Raw genomic sequence first — 16,800 nt, forward strand, 5'->3', positions numbered from 1 at the left:
CTGATCTTTCTACTTGCCTAAATAATTTACTTCCTTTTATCTGAATTCGAAGTAATACACAAGCTTTGGTTTACTGATTAACGTGACTGGGGGTTGTGCCTTAAGCCAAAGTTAAACCAAAAATTCATGTCCTTTTGATCCTCCTAAGTGAGTACAGCAAATGGCAATTTCTTCTTCAGTTATATAACATCATCCAATTGGCACTTGATAATGTTAAATCTGTGTTATTGCAGTGCCAAAATAAACTCAAGACGCGTGTAGCTCACTCAACTAATAATTACTTTCTTGAAAGTAGAAAATTCATTTTAAAAAAGAAAGTCCCATTCACTTTGCAAACTGTACCAACACATTTTTATTGCTTTTCCTCCCCATTAAAAGTACCTCTCCTAATTATAAAAAGGATAGCATTATTGGAAGCTACACTATTAAAAAAACCAGTCATTCACAATTTTTTAAAATTTATACAATTAAAAAATGACATTAAAAGCCAATTAAAAAGACAAAACATAGAAATTAGCTGGATACACAGATTGTTGCCAAGATTTTTAAAATATTTTATCTAATAGGAACAAGCACTATCAATTGATAGGAATATTAGACAATCATTTCACCAGCAGAGGTCACTGTCTACCATAAAAATACAGCTTGGGTATTAGAGGCGCACAGTGGAGATGACCAATTCTGAATCACATTCAATCAAGTCCATCAGCAAAAAAGTGTTGCAGATCATGATGTTCAAAAGGCAATGTCTGACTTTGCTTTGAGAGCAAGAAATACCCCCAATTTCTTCCCTAATTGCCATTGGTTTCCAAGGACGAACCTGATTACATCTGAAAAAGAGTGAGCAGGCAACCGGTTCCTGTGAAACTCATGGATCTCCCGTTCCATTGTACATGCAGGGAGTCAAAACCAAATATAATCTTGGGTGAAGCAAGGTTAGAGGGTGAGGATGTGCAGATATAATTCCGTCCCCATTCATATTTGCAATGTAAATTACCAGCTCCACACTTTTTAGTGGAAATTGCCTGTGTATACTTCTGTAATTACACCCTCCTGCCAGGGGTGGTGCAAAGATTATGCAGGCTGGGTAAAGGAGGAATTTAGGGCAGAACTCATTACCACAGGTTATCCACCCCTTTCTGGCCATATTCAAAAATTCCGACGGAGGGGCTTGGAGCACTTCCTCCACTCTCAACTGCCCCCCTCCCAATCATGCATCATAGTAAGAGGGAGGGAGACTTTCCGCATGGGAAATCCCACCAGTTCCACCCAGTATACAGCCAAGTCAGCAAGAGGACCCACAATGCTATTTCCCCCAGAGATCAATTGCCATTTAGCAAAGCGCAATGACAATGACGAACGGCTACCTTCCCATTCCAGTGACAAATGGAAGATACTCAGGGGAGCAGTGTAAATGGCATGAGCACCTGTGCTGTGGCACAGCTGGAATTTTCAGGCACAGAAAGTTACATGAAGGATGGTAAGGATATTTATATATTTTTTAAAACCTGGTATTACTGCAAATGTATGTATTTTTTAGTGAAAGTGCCATTAATCATCTTTACTTGATGGTAATCTGGCAGGGGGCATTATCCACACTTAATAGAACTCACCTGATTTTTATTTGATTTCAGTGAAAATTCTACAAAGGCCAAGTGATCCACTTCACCAGATTACCACTCAAGCCGAGAAGGTAACAATCTACCCTGTAAGATACTTTGACAGACATCAACATTCATAGGTTGATTATTTCCTTATGAAAAATGTTGAGAATTAGCAAAGTATGTTGAATTATTTCCAGAACTAATTTGTAGCTCTAATACTCCATCTATACTTTGACCCGCCTTCCTTTATGGCTCAGAGACATGGACTATGTACAGCAGGCACTCAAAACACTGGAGAAGTACCACCAACGCTGTCTCCACAAGATCCTGTAAATCCATTGGCAGGACCGACACACCAACATTGATGTTCTCGCTCAGGCCAACATTCCCAGCATCGCAGCATTGACCATGCTCGACCAGCTCCGTTGGGCAGGCCACATCGTCTGCATGCCTGACAAGGGACTCCCAAAACAAGCACTCAACTCAGAGCTTCAACACAGCAAGCAAGCCCCAGGTGGGCAGAGGAAACGTTTCAAGGACACCCTCAAAGCCTCCCTGAAAAAGTGCAACATCCCCACTGCCACCTGGGAATCCCTGGCCCAAGACTGTTCAAAGTTGAGGAAAAGCATCCGGGAAGGAGCTGAATACAGTCTTTTCACCGACAGCAAGCTGAAGCCAAGTGTCGACAGCGAAAAGAGCACATGATAACCCAGGCAGCACACCTACCATTGACAGAGACTGTAGGTCCCACATTGGACTCTTCAGTCATCTGAGAACGAATTTTTAGTGTGGAAGGAAGTCATCCTCGACTCCGAGGGACTGTCTAAGAAGATACTTTGACAGAAAAATCCGAGGGACTGCCTAGGAAGATACTTTGACAGAAAGGACAGGGAAATAGTGATGTAAAATAAACTTCCTGAATGTCTCATTGCAATCCCTCTGAAATCACAGAGTTGTTACTGTTGCTGGCTGCAAATTTATATTCATTGAATTTCTGCTCCGATGCCGAGAATGTACAAGGCAGAAATGACAGGCTGCAAACTGATGTAAATGCACATCACTTTCCATTCATTGGAATGAGCGAGAAGCAAAGTTTTGCTGATTTGGTTATATCACAGTCATACTTTAAAATATATTCCAATCAGTACAGCACAAGAGACATCTTCCTTATTGGCTGCATGGGCATTCTCTGATTTTGGATCCATCATCAGTTCCCACAGGAGCTAAAAACACAAGTTAAAAGCTTTGCAACCTACAAGTAGATCAATATTAGCATTATTGTACTTTGTTAAATCATAACACAAGAAAATTAAGGATAAGGAGGCCATTCAGTCTACCTTGCTTCATCCATCTCAAAATCCCATCCCCCTACCCCATCCACCCACAACAATCCATTTGATCGCAGGGTTTTAGCCTCTACCTGGAATTCCATTCCATGTGCCGATCAGTGGTATATGAAAAACTTCAGTCCTGAATTTGCCTTTCACTAGCTTGAACCTGTATTCCCTTGATATTTTTGTACTTGCTCTTCCCCCCCACCCGCATTAATTACCTTATGTCTATCTATCAGATCATCTATTAGAAATGAGCAAAAAGATTTGATATTACCCTCTAACAGAGAATGATGAGATATCTGGGGTAATGGTGATCCTGTACTTCCAGCACGGAGTCACATTCAGAGAATGCGAAATAGTGATGGGGTTCGTAACCCCCCATTGTCCGACTACTGATGCCTGTGAGCACAGCTTCTCACTGGTATAGTGGCACCACATACTAACCCTCCTTTTATTCCTCTAAAATATTTGCCACATTTTTATTTTTTGAACTATTTTCATTAAAGGAATGGTGTTGCAATATTACAAAGTTTTCAAACAAGTGCCTGATCAGAAGCAGCCAGGAACAACCCATTCTAAAAATTCAGTTGGACATCTACCTTTATGACATTGGGCAATTTTGCAGTACAACAGCCAATATCCCAGATGCAGAGTTTTCTTAAATTTTGAATAAAAATTAATTATACAAGAGCAGGTTGTTTTCACTAATCACATCATTGACTTGAATCAGGTAATGACAATGCTTCATATTAGCAAGGATATTACCTTTGAGATCAAGAAAGAAAGTTGTTCAAAGTATCATGAATTTTCAAAAGGAAGCTACTTCTGAATTTTGATAAGTAAGCAAAGGGTAATCTAAAGGCAGTTTAGTGATTTGGCCAAGAATTCCAAATCACTTAGAAAAGTTACCCCCTGCCCCAACAAGTTTGTTTTCACACTCAATGCAAGTTTGCATTAATCCATATCCACAACTCCACACTAAGGAGAATGTAAAACCAGGAAACAATTGCCTTTTACCTTTTGTATCTGGAGTGTAATCAATTAGCAATGATTCTGCTGCTGTCAAGTCTGTGAAGCTGGAATATACATTGAGATTTACAGTTAATATAATTATAAATCTATTAAAGTAAGTTCCAGCATGTGATTTTAACTCATGGATGTACCTCTTAGCTCAGTATAATTTAGTCCAATACACCTATACTGTAACAATTTAACCATTCACACTCACTCACTCACTCTTGCAGACAAATTCACAACAGCATTGATACACCTTATACAACATACCACAGTACACCTATCGGGTGTCATATTGAAGTTATATGCAATTTTAAGATTCATATACAATTTGTACAATATATATTCATCATTCATATGCATTTGAGATACTGGACTGATGATAGAAGCACCGGCAGTACTTAACACAGGTTGTTCTACCCTAAACTATCAGCTCCCCTGTTGTGATGGGCACAACCTACCCAATTTACAATGTACAGGAGTTGACACTGAGGAGTGCACTGGCTCCATTGTATGTGTTATTACTTTTTATTTAGTGTGTAGTATTGTTAACTTCTTAGCCATCTCCATTCTCATAGGGTCTTAAATCTACAACCCACAATTAAATTCCTTATGCTTGGGAGTTTCAACCCAAGAGCCTTTAAAAATTTGACATATAACAAGAGGTGGTGTCTGTTCAAAATCTATATTGTAAATTATCCAGAATCTTTAGATATATCCAGCTAGGATATTTCCATGAAATTCTATTATTGCAAACCTACTGTTTGTGTATGTCACAATTTTTTGATATATGCAACTGGATATCATGTTCCGGCATGCTTTTGAAGAGAGAAAAATGATCTGAAAACTCTGCAGAAAGTTAACCCAGTCTGGTAAGTTTCAGATCACTGAAGTGTCAATGTGAATACCCACAGCTTCAAAGTATTCTTAGCCAGATTGGGAGCTGTGAAAGGCTGGGATATGAAGAAAAGTTGGAGTTTAATTAAAGCTTCCACTGCCAATAGCAGTCTTACTGTTGGAATAGTATTAGAAAAAACTTAACTCTCATTCATTTGAAACAATATTCATTCATTCATTTTGGTTTAGAAATTGAGCATAGTTTGATGTATTTCACTCCTAAAAATAAACATAGCTCATGTGTTTGTGGGTTTAATGATCTGTCTCACTTCTTTTGATCATAAATTTCACCTGCTAACATTTCCATGATGTTGGTAGCTCTAAGAACTATTACATCTCCTGAAATACTGGGTTGAAAGCTATTTTTAAATTGTTGATCGAGGGAAGTAGAGCTGATTAAGGTTATGGTGGTGTAATGCCATATTACCTAAACAACAAGCAGTGGAGGGGTGGGCTGTATAAACTGCAGTATTTAGCTAACAAGTAACAAAATAATACAAACACATGGAGTAAAATCAAGCAGTGATCTCAAACAGATTAGTGCCTGTTTTGAAATAGCAGATAGAAGAATTTCATACAATTAGCACAATTTTGCCAGAATGAAGTTGTTGCTTGATAATTGAACACCTCAAATAAGCATACAAAAAGGGACCATTTTAAGAATGAAGGCAAAACTTTGACATTAGTCTTTTAAAATAATATTTTCAGTGGCTTAGTCAGAAAAAGTCCTTACATTGGATTTAGTAAATTTAAAACAGGCTGATATACATATAGCATTGCTTCTGTTATCATGTGTGTATCTTTGCTGCTTTGACTGACTAAAGATTTACATTGAGAAAAAAAAACTTGCACCAGAGCAGTCACAGTGACTGATAGCTGGCAATTAAACTGTGAAACTATCTTTCGCATCATCCTCTAGGGCTTAATCCATGTGATAGTTCATTAAATGTTAGGCTTGAAGATTAACTTCTCGATTTCATTTTCATCTCAATAGTCCTCCAGGCTTCCTCTCCAAGCCATAATGTTGATTTATTTATTTTATATTGTTCAGTTCTGTAAATTTTCTCCACACCTTGCCTTCCCTTTTGACCTGCCAGGCCCAGAGGTGAACTTGACACACAGCATCAAGGAATCCTGATGATTTTCAGGTCACTTGATTTAAAGCTTTATTGACACACAGTCTGTAGTGTAAAGGTCCTTCCTCGCCATGTTATGATGCATCTTTCAGCTCAGGGCTCTCTGTTGATTCAGGGGGTACTTCTGTTGATGGTGTCTGAGTTCCTTCTGCTCCTTCTTTATTCAAAATAGAAGAACAATAAGGAAAATTAAAAATAGTACTTTAAGTGTCTACTAAACTGAAATTTAGATCTTCAGAATGAGCTCCTTTACTTTTAATCCTTTACAGAACAGACTCAGTGACAACATACATGTAGCCTGTGGATAACACCATTTTATAGCTTCCTATAAGTTGCTTTTTTTTTTAAAAAGTCAGCGTAGAAGCTGCCATTACTTTATCTCCACGTTTGTTTCACCTTCTTAACATGTACTATGTTATTTGCGAAGAAATTACTAAACCACTCTCATCCCATCAAATCAAATCTTCATAATGACTTACCCAATAAAAAGCCCTCTATAATCTATCTGGATCAGCAAGGGTCAGACACACACACAATCAGGTAATTACCTAAATATTATGGACATGAAATATTCATGCATTTCCAAATACAATCGGAGTAACTATAGCACTTGCTACATTTCTAGCATCTCATTTCTCAGTCTGTAGCTTTTATAATGCCTTAAATGTTTTTAAAGAGATATTTCCACTTCAATTTTCGCCATTCTTTTCTTGAGGCACTGACTTGCTGTAGTTCAGTTCCACAGGCACCAGGTGCTGATCAGTATCTCACCTGTCTAATCATTCTTGGATATGTGAACCTAGGCACCTTGAAAATGTTTGGTGTGTCCCCCAGATCCGGGGGCACGATTTAATGTTTAGTTTCCTCCCAAAAGAGTTGTGAACCTAGGCAGAGTGTGTTGGCAGGCTAGTTAACTGTAGTTTACATCTTTCACCCAACATGCACATGTTAGCCCTTTCAGCAAAAATCACTGGATAGTGACCAGGAACAGGAACCCTGGCTGTCTTTTTATTCCTCAACCCAGGAGTATGGCTCAAGTCATGCTTGTTGGACCCAATAATCTTTGACTTCACCAACTGAGCCATCAGGGAAGCGGCCTTGTAACACAAGCTAAAAGATTACCAAGAAATATAGACTATAAAAAGGCCAACTAGAGTAATGTGATTCTACTTGAGCTGGCACATCAATTCCCGATGGTACAGACTTATAGAACAGACCTCCAGGTGAACTGTAAAACTCGACATTATTCAAACAAGAAAAATACGAGAGTAAGGGATATTCTAGTCAGTGAAAAGGCACTTGTAAAGAAATTCCAGGCATTAAGCCTTAATTCTAAAGTCAATAACTATTTATCTGGATTATTGACTTGGATTGTACAATTGTATACGCTTCAATATGCTATAGAGTTATTTATAAACGCTTCTTCATGGTGGGAATGATGATTCACTATGAAGTTCAAATACAGATGTTAGAAATTAGAAAGTTTGGAGCAGAAGGGAAGTCAGGTAGAACATTTTAACTCGAGTAGCATAAAATTGTGGAATAGGCTTACCAGGAAAGACCACTGAAACTAACAGAATGGGTTCAAGAAACAATTAGGGATTGAGGGATATTGTGAAACGTTGGTTAGGTGTGGATAACCTTTGAATCTTTTTGCATGTGTTACAATAAAAGTAAAAGTAACAGATAAAAGGAAACTTTCTGTATAGGTGCAACGTCCCGAAACCGGAACTCCAAAAAACAGAATTGTCCGAAAACTGGACATTTTGCACATCCCAGATGGAGTCATCCGGAATTATTGTTTGAAAACCAGACATTTTTGAGGCAGCCAAGATGGCAACATCGGGCAGCGAGGCATGAGGAAACTGATAAAAAGTGCAGTGCCGCAAGGGGGGTGATGAGAATTGGCGAGCAGCATGGAGTGGCAAGCGGCGAGGTCCGAAATCCGGCAAAATCTGAAATCTGCCACGGATTCAGTCGAGGATTCCGGATTTCGGACGTTGTACCTGTACAATGTCACAAAGACCAGAAGCTGTCTGTTAGGTTAGCGGATCTCCGCTGGGCAACCAGTTTAGAACTTGCAATTGGTGAAGGAGGGGGAAAATGAGGCAAGGTACCCAATCCAGATAGCTGTGCAATGACTCCTGCTGAAACATGTTGGAGGATAGAAACGGACTCCGGCATGATACCCCTCTTGGCTTATACATGAAGAATAGCCAGTTGGCCAAGTACCAGAGGGCACTGACTGTCCATGAAACTGTACACTACCAGAGTCAATGCCATCAGGAGAGATGGGGGAAAAACATTTTAGAATAAAATTAAAGTAGTAATACCATCTTCAATCACTGGGTGCACTGCAGCTAAAGAAAAGATGCTTACAAGAACAGCTTATTTTTAAATAGGAATTTAATGTCATAGAAAGGAGTAAAGAAAAACAATTCATGCACGAAGCAAACTTATTTTGCTGCTCCTTGTTCCTGAGTGCAGTGGCCTGTAAAACTGTTCTGTTTTTGAGATGAAATTACTCAATTTGAACCAGACAATTTTCATTTGAATTAATATTGCTTTTTATTATAACAAAAAAAAAATTAGTCATTCAAATAAAAGCTTGAGTGCATGCAACAGCAATTGTGTCCATAGCTACGTGAATTCCTCTCAAAAGGCACACATGATGACTGGACACAGAACAGATCATACCTGCATTTATGGATAGTTCTGCCAGTTTCATTGGAAGTTCTGATGGACTGACCCCAGCAGGTGAGCCCAGGATGTCAGGTAAAGCATTTCTTCGACCGGTCCGTCCAGACGTCGCAAAGTCCAGCACAGGCTCCACCTCAGTCATTGCAGCACAATGTCCTTACACCACCTGTAAGTTCATGACAAAGAAACGTGAGTACTTCAACAACTTATTTAGAGCCTTCAACATCAAGTAGCCCAAGGCACTTCACAGAGGCAAAAATAACCAGACACTGAAGTAGTGGTAGAAGGATGACGACGGATACAAGATCAAAAAAATCCGTTTTTAAAGGAGGCTTTTGAAGGCAGGGGAAGAGGAAGTCAAGTAGAAGGGTTTAGGGGTGTGTTGCAGAGGGAAGGCAGATGCAAGGGAGGCAAGAGAGTCAGAGGAACTGGGAACACACACAAACAGGACTGAATCACAAATCTAGGCCTAATACACTGTTTTCAACAACCACAGGATACTAGATGCACCATCTGTTCCAACAAGTACAATTGATTCACATTGAATTCACAGCCCTGATATTATTTAGCCACGTATGCTTTTCAACAAGCACATTAAACGGCAGTGTTGCTACTGTCAGATTGTAAAGAAACTCTTTTCCTTCTGTCAAAACAAGGCACAATGGCATCACTCAAACAAACAATGAGTCATCATCATCATCGGCAGTCCCTCGAAATCAAGGAAGACTTGCTTCCATTCTAAAAGTGAGTTCTCGTGACTGAACACTCCAATATGGGAATTACAGTCTCTGTCGTAGGTGGGACAGTCAGTCATTGGAGGAAAGGGTGGGTGGGGAGTCTGGTTTGCCGCACGCTCCTTCCGCTGCCTGCGCTTGTTTTCTGCATGCTCTCTGCGACGAGACTAGAGATGCTCAGCGTCCTCCCGGATTCTCTTCCTCCACTTAGGGCGGTCTTTGGCCAGGGACTCCCAGGTGTCAGTGGGGATGTTGCATCAGGGATGCTTGGAGGGTCTCCTTGAAACGTTTCCTCTGCCCACTGGGACTCGCTTGCCATGTAGGTGTTTCGAGTAGAGCACAAACAACGTGGCCCGCCCAATGGAGCTGGTCGAGTGTGGTCAGTGCTTCGATGCTGGTGATGTTGGCCTGATCGAGGACACCAACATTGGGGAGTCTGTCCTTGCAGGGGATTTGCAGGATTTTGCGGAGACATCGTTGGTGGTATTTCTCCAGCGGTTTGAGGTATCTACTGTATATGGTCCACATCTCTGAGCTATACAGGAGGGCGAGTATCACTACAGCCCTGTAGACCACAAGCTGGGTGCCAGATTTGAGGGCCTGAACTTTGAAAACTCTCTTCCTCAGGAGACCAAAGGCTGCACCGGCACACTGGAGATGGTGTTGAACCTCGTTGTTGATGTCTGCCCTTGCTGATGATAGGCTCCCGAGGTATGGAAAGTGGTCCACATTGTCCAAGGCCGCACCGTGGATCTTGATGACTGGGGTGGGGGGACAGTGCTGTGTGGCGGGCTCAGGCTGGTGAAGGACCTTTGTCTTACGGATGTTTAGTGTAAGGCCCATACTTTCGTACCCCACGGTGAAGATATTGACTATGACTTGTATCTGAATGCGGATGACGCTTGCGTCTGCGCACATACTGTAGCTCGACGACAGAGGATGGGACGGTCTTGGATCTGGCCTTGTTCTGTAGTTTAGTTCCAACTACAGCTTGTTGAGTGGGAGGTGGATCATTGCAGCGAGGAAGATCGAGAAGAGGGTGGGCGCGATGACGCAGCCCTGCTTGACCCTGGTCCAGACGAGGATTGGGTCTGTGGTGGATCTGTTGGCTTACATGTCGTCGTGGAGCAGGCGGAGGATGGCGACAAACTTTTGGGGGCAACCGAAATGGAGGACGACGCTCCATAGTCCCTTGCGGTTAGCAGTGTCAAAGGCTTTTGTAAGGTCAAAGTACAAGGGTTGGTGCTGTTCCCTGCATTTCTCTTGCCGTTGTCGCACCGTAAAGATAATGTCCATTGTACCCCATAGTGGACGGAATCCGCACTGTAACTCCGGGAGGTGTTCCTCAGCCACAGGGAGAAGCTGGTTAAGGAGGATTCTAGTGATGACCTTCCCAGTGGCTGATAACAGGGTGATTCATCTGTGGTTGCCGCAGTCGGACTTCACTTTTTTTTTTTAAAAAGGGGATTGAGAACTGGTTGTCAGACAGGAAGCAAAGAGTAGGAGTAAATGGGGACTTTTCAGAATGGCAGGCAGTGACTAGTGGGGTACCGCAAGGTTCTGTGCTGGGGCCCCAGCTGTTTACATTGTACATTAATGATTTAGACGAGGGGATTAAATGTAGTATCTCCAAATTTGCGGATGACACTAAGTTGGGTGGCAGTGTGAGCTGCGAGGAGGATGCTATGAGGCTGCAGAGTGACTTGGATAGGTTAGGTGAATGGGCAAATGCATGGCAGATGAAGTATAATGTGGATAAATGTGAGGTTATCCACTTTGGTGGTAAAAACAGAGAGACAGACTATTATCTGAATGGTGACAGATTAGGAAAAGGGAAGGTGCAACGAGACCTGGGTGTCATGGTACATCAGTCATTGAAGGTTGGCATGCAGGTACAGCAGGCGGTTAAGAAAGCAAATGGCATGTTGGCCTTCATAGCGAGGGGATTTGAGTACAGGGGCAGGGAGGTAACTGGATCAACTGAGCTTGTATTCACTGGAGTTCAGAAGAGTGAGAGGGGACCTCATAGAAAACATTTAAAATTCTGACGGGTTTGGACAGGTTGGATGCAGGAAGAATGTTCCCAATGTTGGGAAAGTCCAGAACCAGGGGTCACAGTCTAAGGATAAGGGGTAAGCCATTTAGGACCGAGATGAGGAGAAACTTCTTCACCCAGAGAGTGGTGAACCTGTGGAATTCTCTACCACAGAAAGTAGTTGAGGCCAATTCACTAAATATATTCAAAAGGGAGTTAGATGAAGTCCTTACTACTCGGGGGATTAAGGGGTGTGGCGTGAAAGCAGGAAGGGAGTACTGAAGTTTCATGTTCAGCCATGAACTTATTGAATGGCGGTGCAGGCTAGAAGGGCTGAATGGCCTGCTCCTGCACCTATTTTCTATGTTTCTATGTCACGATTACTGCATCTCCGAGATCTCCCGGCATGCACTCCTCTTTCCAGATGAGTGCCAATAGTGCCTCTCCACCATACTTCAGTGCCTCAGCGGGGATTCCATCCACTCCCAATGCCTTGTTGTTTGACAGTATCATTGTGGTGACTATAGCCGACTTCATTGACGTGCAGTTCATATAGGTGGTTTCTCGCCCCAAAACATCAAGTCCCCTTTTTTGGAAGGTTTCAATTTGGGAAGGCACAAATAGTTTCAACTGAACATGTTCCTTTGAGGACTTATAATAGGTTTTCAAGTGTGTTAGCTGAGTTCAGCATACTCAAAATTAGAGATTCTATGCCATCTCCAGTAAACCAAATATATATTTCAGGGTTCCTTTTTATTTCAACAGTTACACCATCTTTTACTCTCTCATTCTTCGACAGGACTTCAATACTGAAAATATTTACCTCCATCAATTTTCCTTTCCTTCTACAATCTACAGGCTTATAAAATCCATGTTGAGGACTATCTAATCATTATTTATCCTGGCATCAAGTTTACTCTTTTCAACTCTATTTAGATGGTCGTAATCGATCTCGTGGCACTGTTTTGAAGAGCAGGGGAGGGGTTTTCTTGGAGATGTGGCTAGTATTTATTCCTCCACCAACATCACAAAGCAGTTTGACTGGCTATTACATGCATACAGTGCTTTGGCTCTTCATCGAGATCAATCAATTAATCAAATCAAGTGTTTGACACTCTAGGATCTGAGTGACCAGGTCAGTGTAAATAAACTTCATCATCAAGACTCCTGTTATAGGAGCTGACCAAATGGAAATTCAGGATTCACTTCATTTAAATTTGTCAATTAGTTATTGATAGTGTTGTAGGGCTAGAGTTTCCCTAACCTGTTTTTCGAGGTGCGCCATTTTTGTCCGCCTCCAAGCACGCCGAAAAAAGACGTCGGTATTCTGGCCGCTCCACAGCCTCTCTTCGGTCGTGGCACGGCGTGGCCCAATGGATTGGGGGCAGAGCCAGGTCCCAGTGCTGAAAACAATGCCGGGACCTCTGCACATGCGCACTAGAATCTGCGCGCAAGTGCAGTAGCTCCTGGCAGGCCGAATCTGTGAGTACGAGCTGCAGGCTGTGTGGGAGGGGCCCGAAGCATGCCATCCCTAGCCCTGGCCGAATGGGCTCCCTCATCAGCGGCCCACTGTATTCCCCAAGGTAGGACTTCTATCTTTTTTTTTTTATTTGTTATTTATTGATTGCTTAATACTTTGGTCTTGGTGCTTTAGGTGCAGAGTTCCTTCTATTTTATTTGTTAATTAATTGCTTATTACTTTTTGTGCTTTGTTTGGTGCTTGGTGGTGCTTTTAATGTAGGTACTTGCGGCGATTCCTTAACACTAAGTAAGGTTTTTCTGTGCGGACAAAAGTGGCAACATACGCTGGCCTAAGTTAGTTTGGAGCAACTATTTGCTGGCCAAACGCCTAAAACAGGGATAAGTGGCTGGGAACGCGCCCTTTTGAAAAAAAAACTATAAAAAAACCTAACTAACTCACTTACACTGGCGCAAATTAAATGGCCAGAATTGCAATTAAAGAGATAGTCCAGAAAAATCAAGTTGCTCCAAAAAAAAAAAAGGAGCAACTCCTAGGGAAACTTGGGCCCAGTAACCATTCACTAAGACACCTGATTATTATACACACTATGGCCTGGATATTCACAGGGGCTGGTAGCATGGCGAGGGTGGACTTTTGCCCATGAGATTAAATGTGTAATGTAGAGTCCCTGATGAGATCAATTGAACAGGCAGGCTCTTAAAAAAAAAAAAAAAAAATTTTAAAACATGCTCGACAGGAAGAATAACTTTTTGCTATTTCATGTATTCTTCCATTCTAAACTCTTCCAAAATGTTATAGAAAATCTTACTGGAAACACACAGTTCACCCTCCCATTCGGCTCTGCAGAATTGGTAGTTTCATTACATTATCTGCTTTGTAATGCAGAAATTGATAAAGTACTGATAGAATCATAACATTTATAGCATAGAAAGAGGCCACTTGGCCTACCGGGCCTGTGCAGTACCAGCTCTTCAGCAGGAACTGCCTGCTGCAATTCCATTTCCCTATGCTTTGAAAAAGAAAACTTGCATTTCATGTCCTCGGGACTTCCCGAAGTGTTTCACACAGGCAATGAATTTTGTTAGGTGGGCAAACAGCAAGCTGCACATAGCAATAAGGTAATGGTCAGTTAATCAGCTTTGTGATGTTGGTGGAGGAGTAAATGCTAGCCACATTGCCAAGAAAGTCCCACCCCCCGTTCCTTTTCAAAACAGTGCCATGAGATCGATTACGACCATCTAAATAGACAGTTGGAGCTTCAGGGCTAGAAATTAGTCTTTGACCATAGCTTTATTTTTTTGGCATTTTGCACTAAAATACCGCTAATCACAACACAATTTTTTTTATATAAAGGCCCAGGTTTCATCACAAAATGCAGCCAGCAGTAAAAATCGGTGTTGCACGAGGAGTCGTGGTGGAAACCACGGTCCTCACCAACTTTAGTCTGAGGCCGATTGCCGCTGAGAGGGGGACCTTGGGGGGGGGGGGGGGGGGGGGAAATAAAAATAAATTTTTTTTTTTTTTAAAAATCAGAAAACATTCACAAAACCCTTACCTACTAAATCGCTGAAAAATAATTAAAAAATAAAATGTTAACTTATCTTTTTTGTAGGTCTTCATACCTACCGCTATTTTTGGGGCTACAACACAGGTTTATCTCGGGCGTTTTTTTTCGGCCAGAATACAGGTGTGCCAAAAGACCAAACTACGGCGATAGTCTTGCATGCCGGCGGTCCGCTTTTCAGTGGTATTTCTAAACCGCCGGCGCAAGACTTCCGCTAGTTTCGCCAATCATCGTTTCTCGCCAAAACGGCAAAATAGTGCCAAAAAAACAGGTGCAAAGTTGGTGAAGTTCCAGCCCTCAGTGTAATATCGTGGTTGAAAATAGGCACCTCCAACATTGCAGCATTCCATTAGTACTGCATTCAACTGTCAACCTAGATGATGGAGTGGATCTTGAACGCACAACCTTCTGACTTAGATGGGAATGAATCAAGCTCACACTTCTCCCAATTCTTTAATATGCTCCCTTTCAAATACTTACTGCATTAATATTGAGGCAACTTGTTAACCAGTCAAGTACAGGAAGTACTAACTTGTATTAATGAGATACAGTATACTATTTTTAAATACAAGATTGGCTAACTATTGATTTTACATTAATTTTGTGATTGAGTGAACGCAATTTAAAATTGACCTGACAGATAACAAACTCCCGTAAACTATATATCATCCAAGTACAATTAGGTGACAATCCACATGACTCCATTTAACTCATGGATTGCATGTTGTTCGTAACAAGCCTAAGTTAAAAGGAGTGAACGGTACAGATTATATTACAGTAGCAAATTATTTAATATTTGTATGCATGTAATAAAACTCCTCTGAATATCAATAAATAAAAGTAACCGGTTATAAATTATGAAAAACCTACAAAAATCTCATTTGTAATGCATGTAAAGGCAATTTGGACCATTTCCATAGTTCCTTTCAGTGCAAATTAAAGCTGAGTAAAAATAGTACTCATGTAAATTATAACTGTCTTCAGTCCAGACTGAAAATTTGAATGACACTATGCTCTGGCACAGTCAGCAGATAAGGTAATGAATTAGTAGAACAGGTTATCATTGATGGCTGTTAACTCTTTAGAATGCTAGGTTAAACGAATTGCATATGGTCATCATGACTGATAATTATACTGATGAAAATCAATTGTGCCTGATGCACAACACAAATTTTGTGTTTACCATGTAAAACAGCAAAATCTATTCAATGTCACCAAGAACATAGCTCATCAAGTTATTTTTACCTGCTTCAGTGAACTCCTCAGCACTCTACAAGTATTTGTTAAACAACCTAATGCCATCGGAGATGAAGCCTCCAATTTTACTGGCATACATTCTTAAAAATCACACATCATTTGTACAAATATATTTTAATTTTGATAAATGTCAACGTGCAGGCTCTCAAGAATATTGTTGCCATTTTCTGGTATGAATATGAAGGTTGAAAAAAAAAGTCAGTCTTCCAGATGGGATGTTAAACAGAGGTAGAGTCTGCCCTCTCAACTGGACATAAATTATCCTCTAGCTCTATATTGAGGAGCAGAGGAGTTCTCCCAGTGTCCTGGATCATCTTGCCATTTATCTCATTGCCCTTTGGTTGCCATATTTGCCTACATTACAATTGCGATTAAAAGTACTTCAGGACATCCCAAGGATGTGAAAGGTACTATCTTCAATTTAAACTTGTCCACATTCAAGTGTCACTAACTAGGTGTAAAATTTGCAAATGTTTTAATTCTTCAAACAGTATTTTTCTCAGCAAATACAGGACATTTCTAATCTGTACTACAAGTGCTAAATTGCACCCATGTACAAGTGGTTATTTTATTATTCATTCTGAATCATATTGAAAAATGAATAACTATACACCTTTTCCATTTCAAATCATCCTGCTCCATGCACAAAGAAGTCTACTAATTATTAGAAAACTTCACAAGAACTCAAAGTTAATAATTACTTCACGCCAATATTTATTCCTCAATCAACATAAAAAAAACCTTATCTGATCATTATCACATTGCTGTTTGTGGGAGCTTGTTGTGCGCAAATTGGCTGTCGTATTTCCTACATTGCAACAGTGACTGCACTCCAAAAGTACTTTATTGGCTGTAAAATGCTTTGAGACGTCCGGTGGTCGTGAAAGGCGCTATATAAATCCAAAATCTTTTACTGAGACTTATCCATGGAGATGAACGGATTTTAAAAGGCTTCCCAAATTGAAATGTTTTAAATGTGATGACGTGCACATGAGATCAGCAAAGTAACAAATCCAATCCACACACTAACCCACAAAGCTTG

General features: G+C 40.9%; 1 protein-coding gene across 4 annotated transcripts in view; it reads right to left on the bottom strand.

Annotated features, from left to right (window-relative positions):
- Positions 1–445: 445 nt before the first annotated feature.
- The window catches only part of LOC139279764 (cAMP-dependent protein kinase inhibitor alpha-like), a 128,105-nt gene continuing 111,750 nt past the window's right edge, over positions 446–16,800 (bottom strand). For all 4 annotated transcript variants that reach the window (XM_070898965.1, XM_070898968.1, XM_070898967.1 and 1 more), the window contains exons 3-4: positions 8,683–8,851; positions 446–6,142 (exon numbers count right to left, since the gene is read on the bottom strand). In XM_070898965.1, the coding sequence (XP_070755066.1) occupies positions 6,060–6,142; positions 8,683–8,827 (228 nt within the window). In that variant the 5' untranslated portion in view covers positions 8,828–8,851 and the 3' untranslated portion in view covers positions 446–6,059. The remainder of the gene's footprint in view (positions 6,143–8,682; positions 8,852–16,800) is intronic.

This window comes from Pristiophorus japonicus, chromosome 14 (genome assembly GCF_044704955.1).
Source record: "Pristiophorus japonicus isolate sPriJap1 chromosome 14, sPriJap1.hap1, whole genome shotgun sequence".
NCBI lineage: Eukaryota > Metazoa > Chordata > Chondrichthyes > Pristiophoridae > Pristiophorus > Pristiophorus japonicus.